The following is a 9,002-nucleotide window of genomic DNA, read 5'->3' as shown; positions in this document are numbered from 1 at the left end:
CTTATGGGGGAGAACCTAGGTGTCTGGGAGTTGGGGGTTGTGAGGGGAGGAAACCCAAGTGTCGGGGGAGGAATGGAGGTCCCCCCTTCCTGTGGTGGGGGTGTTAACTCAGGGATGGGGCCCTAGGGCGCTGGGGGATCCCAGCATGGAGTGAATAACAGCAGCAGGACCCCGGCATCCGGGGCCCAAATAAAACATGGCCACCTGCCCTCAGTGGGGAAAAGCCTGTTGCTGTGATTTATTGGGGTTGCTGGGACAGGGGGACCGAGGCATCCGGGGAGGGGGGATGCTCGCGGCATGGGAGCGATGGGGGAAGGGACCCTGGCATTCAGGGGATTAGCCTGGGCGTAATCTCGCAGCCCTGGACTCCTCCTTCCCCCCCTAGCAGAGGGCACTACTGTGGGAAGCTCCCAGCTCAGCAACCCCACTCCCACAGCTGGGGGCACTGTGGGGGTGGAGGGGGAAGCTCCCAGGCTGGGGCTATACACTCCACCCCCTGCGGGCACTGTGGGGGAAGCTTGCAGCACAGACACACACACACTTCACCCCCGGGGCACTGCTGGGGGAAGCTCACAGCCTGGCCATACCTTCCCCCATGGGGGGCACTACGGGGGGGGAAAGCTCGACCATCCCTCCCCCATGGGGGCACTGGTGGGGCAAGCTCACAGCCTGGAACCATATACCCCGCCCCCTGGGGGCACTGGTGGGGGAAGCTTGCAGCATGGACACACACATCTCACCCCTTGGAGGCACTGCTGGGGGAAGCTCGCACCCTGGCCATCCCGTCCCCCACTAGGATCGCAGCTGGGGGAAGCTCTCAGCCTGGACCTACCTCCCTGCCTGGGGACACTGCCAGGGGAAGCTTGCAGCCTGGCCATCCCTCCCCCACGGGCGGCACTGCCAGGGGAAGCTCGCAGCCTGGCCATCCCTCCCCCACAGGGGGCACTGCCGGGGGAAGCTCGCAGCCCGGCCATCCCTCCCCCACGGGCGGCACTGCCAGGGGAAGCTCGCAGCCCGGCCATCCCTCCCCCACGGGGGGCACTGCCGGGGGAAGCTCGCAGCCCGGCCATCCCTCCCCCACAGCGGGCACTGCCGGGGGAAGCTCGCAGCCCGGCCATCCCTCCCCCACAGGGGGCACTGCCGGGGGAAGCTCGCAGCTCGGACCCGCCCCTCGCGCTCGGCATCCACCCGCGCTCCGTCACTTTCGTTTTCACTTGTCAACTCGCACCATCATCCCCCCCCGCCACGCGCCCCCCAGCGACCCTCCCGCCATGACTGCGCTGCGGGTCAGCCCCCAGGCCGAGGCTCAGGTGAGGGGGGGCCCTGGCTGGGGAAAGACGGGACGGGGGGTGGCGGCAGATTTATGTGGGGCCTGGTTAGGAGGACGCGGAGGGGGGCTGGGCTCGGAGGGGTTCGGGAGAGCGGAGGGGGCTGCCTGGGGAATTTGGGGTGCAACTGGGGGTAGGTGAGGGGGTCTCTGTCCTTCCCCAAGCCCGAGGGGGCAGCGCAGTGACCCCAGGGGAGAGGTTTCCATGGGGCAGTCGGTTCCCAGGCGGGGGGAGGGCTCCTCCATGCCCCATCACCAGCGCAGATGGGGCAAGGCCGGGCAGGTGGCCGGGGGGATCGGGTGTCGGGGCCTGGCGGCGTGCCCGGGGTGGGGGGGGGTATGTGGGTTGGCGGGGTGCCCAGGTGGGGACGACGCGGAGGGAGCGTCCTGCTGGGACATTTGACCCCCCCAATTTCTTTCCCCCCCCCCAGGTGGATTCCTTCCGGACCCAGCTCTGCGCCCAGGTGAGACGCTGTGAGCTTCCCCCCCAGCAGTGTCCCCAGCCAGTGGGAGGGAGGGGGACAAGGGGCTGTGAGCTTCCCCCCAGCAGTGCCCCTAGCCAGCGGGAGGGAGGGGACAAGGGGCTTTGAGCTTCCCCGCGGCAGTGCCCCCAGCCAGTGGGAGGGAGGGGGACAAGGGGCTGCGAGCTTCCCCCCAGCAGTGGCCCCCCCCACTGACCCTCTTCCCCACCCACCAGGCTGAAGCACTAGTTGGGACCAAGTTCCCCACTAAGATGACTCAGCTGGATGCTTTCCTCAAGGTATTTGGGGGGCAGGGTGGGAGGATTAATGGGGGGCAGAGGATGGGGTTGGAGGGGGGATATGGGTTTGCCTGGGACATGGGTTGGGGGGATTTAAGGGAATCGTCAGGAGGCTGGGGGGGGAAGGGAGCAGGGAGGGACGATAGAGGGTTTTGGGGGGCAGAGGGTGGGAGGCAGATTTGGGGGTGGGGGCAAAAAGGAGTTTGGGGGAATGTGGGGCTGGAAGGGGATGGGGGAATTATGGGGGGCTGGGAACAGGATTGGTGACTCAGGAGACAAGGGTGAAGGGATCATGGGGAGCTGAGAAGGAGAATTGGGGGGAAAGTGGGGGGCCAGGAGAGAAGGGTTGGGGCAGAGGGTGAAAGGTCACTCCAGGGGGTCCAGCTGCTCACCACCTCCCCATCCCCCCAGGACCCGGCACTGAACGTGGGGGACCTCGAGTCCCTTCGGGCCCCACTTGACATCCCCATCCCCGACCCTGCCAAGGAGAAGGCCAAAGCCGAGCGCCGCAAGGTGAGTTGGGGGGACCCCAACACGCCCCCTGGCGTGACAGCTGAGAATGGGGGCAGGGCTCAGGTCATGAGGGGCCCACAAACCCATGGGGCAGATCTGGGGCTGTCTCCCTCCCTGCACCACCATTTTCTCACTTTGTTCTTTTGGGGGTTCACCGGAGGGGGGGAGAATTTGGGGGCAGGTCTGGGGGGTCTTTTTACCTCCATTTTCACATTTGGTTCTTCCGTGGCCAGGAGGAAATTTGGGAGGATGGGGGGGTTCTATAGCTCGGTCACCCCTCAAGGGAGGAGGGTGTTTGGGGGGGGCCTGGGAGCCCCATCCAACACCCCCATTTTCTCCCTGTCCTTCTCGTCCTGGGGCAGAAGGAAGAGAAGAAGGATGAGAAGAAGTCGGAGGAGGAGGATAAAGGTGAGTGGGGGGCCCAGATCTTGGGGAGGCCCTCCATTGATGGGGGTTGGGCCCCTGCCCCCCATTGCTTCTGGGGGGGTCTGTGGGTCCAACTCCCCCATTTTTCTGTCTCTCCCCAGCGCCCCCCTGTGGCCCTGTGAGCAGCAACGAGACAGTTGTGGGGCTGGTGAGCCGGGTGAAAGCCGAAATCCAGGGCGCCAAGGAGGAGCTGGGGCTGGTGAGTACGAGACGGACCCACAGCACGACCCTGGCCAGGTCACCGTGCAACACACCCCCTGCACAATGCTCGCCCCCATGCGCACAAGACGACCCTGGTCAGGTCACCGTAAAACACACTCCCTGCACGACGCTCACCCCCCGTACGCACAACATGACCCCGGCCAGGCCACTGTGGAACACGCACCCTGCACAACACTTGTCCCCGTGTGCACAACACGACCTCCGCCAGGTCACTGTGCAATACACACCCTGCACGATGCTCGTCTCCCATGCGCACAACATGACCCCCGCCAGGTCATCATGCAACACGCCCCCTGCACGACGCTCGCCCCCCGTGTGCACAACACGACCCCGGCCAGGCCACCGTGCAACACGCACCCTGCACAACACTTGCCCCCGTGTGCACAACACGACCCCAGCCAGGCCACCGTGCAACACGCACCCTGCACGACACTTGCCCCCGTGTGCACAACACAACCCCCGCCAGGTCACCATGCAACACGCACTCTGCATGACGCTCGTCCCCCATGCGCACATGATCCCGGCCAGGCCACTGTGCAACACGCCCCCTGCACGACGCTCATCCCCTGCGCGCACAACATGACCCCGGCCAGGCCACCAAGCAACACGCCCCCTGCACGACGCTCATCCCCTGTGCGCACAACATGACCCCGGCCAGGCCACCATGCAACATGCCCCCTGCACGACGCTCATCCCCTGTGCGCACAACATGACCCCGGCCAGGCCACCATGCAACACGCCCCCTGCACGACGCTCGCCCCTTGCACACAGCACAAGAGGATGCACGGCACCCCTGGGTAACACATCCAGCAGGTCCCATCCCCTCCAGCAGGGGGCAGCAGGGACAGACAGACACACACTCATGGTCTCGCTCTCTCTCCCCCAGGTCACTGTCTGGGTTCAACTCCAGGTGCCCCGTATCGAAGACGGCAACAATTTTGGGGTTGCAGTCCAGGTGAGTGCCCCCCCTCTCCAGCCTGCCCCCCTCTTTCCCCACCCACCCGGCTCATTAACCCCCCTCTCCCCCTCCCCAGGAGAAGGTGTTTGAGCTGATGACGGCCTTGCGGACAAAGCTGGAAGGATTTCAGACCCAGATCTCCAAGTGAGTCCCAATTTTGGGGGACCCCTTTGCCCCCAAATCCAAGCCAGGGACGACCCCTCCCCTCCCCACCCTGTCCCAGTCAACTTGGTTAAAAGCATGACAAAGAATCAACCAACCACCCACAAGAACCAAGAAAATTCAAGGGCAAAAGCCGCTGTTAAATGCAGGGGGAATAAGAATTCGAAAAATCCAAGGGAGCTAATTGCCGAGAAACTGGATTTTTTCCCAACAACGCAAGGAATCGAAATGGCAACAACTTCATTCAGTGCCATGTTTTACGCTTGCAAAACCCCCAAGGAAATTAAATACCAAGCACTTTGTCCAACACTGAGAAATTTATTTAAAAAAACAAGGAAATTAAATGCCAAAAATCCTCATTAAAAGCAAACATTTTCACACGTGAGGAATTAAAATGCCAAATGTTGTTGAAATGCAATTTTTTTAAGCTTGGCCCCCAAAAGGAGGCAATTAAAAACGACACCAAGTTTGTTCATGTTTTTAATATGCTGCAAAAGAGAGGAAGGTTTCTGTAAAAATGGGGGGTGGAAAGTTTTGTTCACAGCAAAAGTTTTAGGGTCATCAGAAACCAAGGACATTTTAATGCCTAAGTAACTTCCTTCAGTGGGAAACCGATAAGCATTGACTAGAAAAAGAACATTTTAATGCAAAATCTTTGTGAAATGTGACATGTTAAGGTGACAAAAAGACCATTTTGCATTTCACAAGTTGTTGCTTTTTCTTTTTCATTTACAATTAGAACGTTTGCATTTAATGAAGTTCTCAACCTTTAAGTTTTGGTGGCCGTTTGGTTTGGTGTTTTGGGGAATTGAAAATTTGCCACTTAATTTTAATTTAAAAAAACCTGTTTAAAAATCAAATTTGAGTTTACTTGGCTTGTTTCTGCAGCCTTAAAGTTCTGCACTTCCAAGGGGTTTTCCATTAAATTTCTATTTGTTTGCAAATTACTGTTGTCCATTTGAAATGTTTTCACATTTGTTTCCCCGAGTTAAATTGGCCTTTAGTTTCATCCAAAACAATTGTTTTCTCAGTCCCTTCACAGCCATTTTCTGAATTAAATGCAAGAATTTTAATTTTCAAAAGTCAAATTAAGGAAACTAAAATGCAAACAAACCAACAAGCAAAAAAGATATGTTGAGGCCCTCAGTACTTTCCCTTTTTTATGCACTAAAATTCCCTAATTTGGCAGGTTTATTTTTTTACTTTGAACATTTTCCTGCATTTAATTTTTGTTTCCGAACCATAACACTTGCATTTCATAACATTGGTTTGCATTAAAAATTTCTCTCTGCCCACACACATTCTGCTTCCTGCCCCCCCAAGCTTAAAATGTGCATTTTAAATTGCCTCCTTTTTAAAACAACCTTAAGATTTTGCATTTAGCAACCATTTGTGCATTACAATTATTTTGACTTTACAACCTTGATAGTTGATATTTTAAGAATTTTTGTGTTACACTTTTCCCTTTCCTTTGCAGCCTTCATATTTTGTAATTTACAAAGGGAGTTAAAATGCATAGTGTCGGTAGATGCAAAAACCATTAAATGGAAAATGTGAGGGATGCAAAGGGGAAAGGTTACTGTAAAAAAACATTTGTTCAATGCAAAATGTAAAGATTATAAAAACCTTTAAGCCACAATCCTACAAACACGTATTATACATGTGCTTAACTTTACTACTGGGTGTTAGTATCATGAGTAAGAGGCCTAAAATTAAGCACAGGTACATGTTTGTGGAATTAGCAACTGAATTTGCAATTAATAAAGCTGAAAAGAGTAAATGCAAAATTGTCCTGCCCAAAAAAAAAAAAAAGGAAATTAAATGCAATAAAACTTAAGTTTCCATACAACATTTAAGCTTGAAAACTAGCAAAAAAAAGTTAGTTTCCAGAATGCAAAAAACTTCTGTCCAATGGAAAACATTTTAGTTTGCCAGAATAAAGAAAAAAATGAAAATATAAAAAAACACTGAAAAACAGTGAAGGGGAAATTTTCCAGTGCAAACCGGCAACGGCTGTACGTAGGATTAGAATACAAAACCAAATATAAAATGCAAAAAAAAACCAAAAAACCAGCGCTCGCCACAAGAGAGGAACGTTTAACGCCAATGAATTGTGTCAAATGCAAAATACTACAGGTTGCAAAAACAATTGAAATGCAAAATCTATCACCCATCAAATTTTTAATCTAAAAAACCCCTCAAGGAATCTTAAATGTGGAAAATAATTGATGCAAAATTAATGGAGGCCGTAAAAAGAGAGCAAATTAATAACAATTAATGGCTTTGAGTGCAATATATGAAAATTGCAAACATTTGAAAATGGCCTTTCATTGTCTTTTAAATTTGTTTTGCGACCTTTAATATTGAATTTTTAAAAAACTCCTTTCTGATTGCAACCCAAAGTGACAGCCAGTTTGATTTTGTCGTTGCAAGCCTCTCGGTTTTGCACATACAGTTGTGTGTTACAAATCGAATTTGTGGTTAGTACAAGGAGCCATAATACTTTGCAGGGATCAATATTTGTGCACACTAAAATTCCTTGGTCGTTGGTGTTTCCTCAAGATGAAAAATTTGGCATTTCCGATTTTAGTTTCAGTCTTGCAAAACCAAAGCACCCACCCCTGAAGGAAACGTAACAAATGCTGCTCAGTGCAAAGTAAATGAACGCGGCAAAAAGAGGGTTTGAATGCAACTTAACTTCGTTAAATGCAGATAGTGTTCTGGTTCGGGGGGGTTGTGTTACGTTTTCTGCAATTTTGTTAAGTTGGGAGAGTAGAAAACAAGGAAATTCTCACTGCCCCAACACTTTGTGAGCGTCGCACTATGGAGAGATTGAGCTACCCTTGGGGGAAGCCGCCTCCAGGCCCCCCTTCCCAGCAATGAGTCCCCCCCCCAGCTCATCCGTCCTCGCCCCCCAATTTGGGACTTCAGCTCTGACTTCTGATCCCCTCCCCCCCCGCCCACAGGTATTTTTCCGAGAGAGGCGACGCGGTGGCTAAAGCGGCCAAGAATCCTCATGTGGTCAGTGTCTGAGATGGGTGCGGCTCCCGGACTGCGTGGGGAGGGGGGTGCCCGGATGCCAGGGTTCCCTACTGCGTGGGAGGGGGGGTGCCCGGATGCCAGGGTTCCCCACTGCGTGGGAGGGGGGGTGCCCGGACGCCAGGGCTGGTGGGGAGGAGACACTGGCCTCTCATTTCCCCGGCTCTGACCCCCGCAGGGCGATTACCGGCAGCTGGTGCATGAATTGGACGAGGCGCAATACGCTGAGATCCGGCTGATGGTGATGGAAATCCGGAACCTCTATGTGAGTGGGGGGCTGGGGAGAATCAAGAGGGTTGGAGCCAAGGGAATTGAGGGGAATAGCTGGGAGAGTGCACTCTCAGCTGCCCCAGCCTCAGCCATCTGGGAAAGGAGAGACTGCCGAGTTGGGGGGCTTCTCTGGGAGGGAGTGGGTTTGGGTTGGGGGCTGAAGGCCAACATTAAATGGACCCCAGAAGACCTGGATCCTTCAGGGTAGGGACAGAGGTGAACCCCTAATTTAGCCTCACCCCTAGAAGCCAGCAGCACCCCGATACTAGACCGACTCTCCCATCTCCTCCCACCCCCAGGCCATTCTTTACGACATCGTGGTCAAGAACTTTGAGAAGATCAAGAAGCCGCGGGGAGAAACCAAGGGCATGATTTACTGAACCACCTTTCACCTCTGGCCTCCACCAAATCACAGGGCGGATTGGAAAGAGAGGCAAAGGCGGGACTTCCTGTCTTGCCACCTGCTGCTGATCAGAAAAATAGAGCTTTAAGGGTTTTGCCTTTTTTTAAAATCAAAACCTGCACAAAGAAATGCCAAAAACTTCATCAAAAAAGGAAATTGAACAGCCCAAAACAAAATTGTGAAATAATTTTAAGGATACAAAAAAAATTAAGGAAATTAAGCAGCAAAAATATTAATGAAAGGACGAGATCTGATGGCAACAAATTCTCTGCCCCCAAGTCTGCATGAAATGCCAAAACTTCACCTGCCCACAATGAAGAAAAGCTGTAAAACAGACAAATGAGAGAAATTTAATACGACAGGTGTCATGAAATAGAAACCATGAATCTAAAAACAAATCCAAGAAATCCAAAACACTGCGTTAAATGGAAGGTTTTGCCCCCAGAACTGTAGTTTTTTGGCATTTTAATTCCATATTTTGTCCTTTTCACAACTATTTTTGCTTTATGGTCCTTAGCATTTTAAGGAGTTGCAATAAAATAAATGAACGAATGGAAAGAAAACAGCCCCCAAATTCTGTTGGGTCAGACAGCAGTGAACGGGGTGTTCTAGACAATTCCTTGGGGGTTTTTATGGTCATATTTTGCATGTCAGGAGGTTTGGGGTATTGAATGGCCTTTGGTTTTTTGCTGTCCAACGCCCATCGCTTAGGGGGAGGAGGATGCTGGGAAAACAATGGAACAATCAGGTGCCGAAAAGGAAAGAAATAAAAATAAAACGAAGGAAATTAAAGGCCAAAATAAAAAACTGTGAAATCTGCAAAAACGTAGCCAAAAACAGGACCTAAATTTAACATTGGGGGTCTGATGTGAGGCCAAGGGGTAGGAGTCTGGGCTTGTTGGGGGAGGGGCCAATCTGGGGG

The 9,002-nt window shown here is 52.9% G+C and overlaps 1 protein-coding gene across 2 annotated transcripts; it reads left to right on the top strand.

Annotated features, from left to right (window-relative positions):
- The first annotated feature begins 929 nt into the window (after positions 1-929).
- PSME1 (proteasome activator subunit 1) lies at positions 930-8,638 on the top strand. Of its 2 annotated transcripts, none has more exons than XM_038369143.2 (11): positions 930-1,310; positions 1,759-1,791; positions 2,025-2,087; positions 2,499-2,600; positions 2,963-3,008; positions 3,128-3,225; positions 4,135-4,203; positions 4,283-4,350; positions 7,335-7,389; positions 7,586-7,672; positions 7,977-8,638. In XM_038369143.2, exons 1-11 carry the CDS (start codon positions 1,272-1,274, stop codon positions 8,055-8,057), a joined length of 741 nt encoding a protein of 246 aa, XP_038225071.1. In that variant the 5' UTR covers positions 930-1,271; the 3' UTR covers positions 8,058-8,638. The 2 variants fall into 2 exon arrangements, with proteins under 2 accessions (XP_038225071.1, XP_043351895.1); XM_043495960.1 differs by lacking the exon at positions 930-1,310 and adding an exon at positions 1,577-1,654 and having other exon boundaries at positions 1,690-1,791.
- Positions 8,639-9,002: the final 364 nt, after the last annotated feature.

The sequence above is a fragment of the Dermochelys coriacea genome, chromosome 13, assembly GCF_009764565.3.
Source record: "Dermochelys coriacea isolate rDerCor1 chromosome 13, rDerCor1.pri.v4, whole genome shotgun sequence".
NCBI classification, from domain to species: domain Eukaryota; kingdom Metazoa; phylum Chordata; order Testudines; family Dermochelyidae; genus Dermochelys; species Dermochelys coriacea.
Note: the sequence above shows the minus strand (reverse complement) of the source record. Positions and strands in the feature narration are given on the sequence as shown.

What these genes read in the sequence shown, in the direction of transcription:
- PSME1 (XM_043495960.1), top strand. Translation starts at nt 1,592, where the DNA reads ATGGGGCAAGGCCGGGCAGGTGGCCGGGGGGATCGGGTGTCGGGGCCT. An exon ending in GGACCCAGCTCTGCGCCCAG is followed by an intron (nt 1,792 to 2,024) that starts GTGAGACGCTGT and finishes CCCACCCACCAG; the next exon opens with GCTGAAGCACTAGTTGGGAC. An exon ending in AGCTGGATGCTTTCCTCAAG is followed by an intron (nt 2,088 to 2,498) that starts GTATTTGGGGGG and finishes CCATCCCCCCAG; the next exon opens with GACCCGGCACTGAACGTGGG.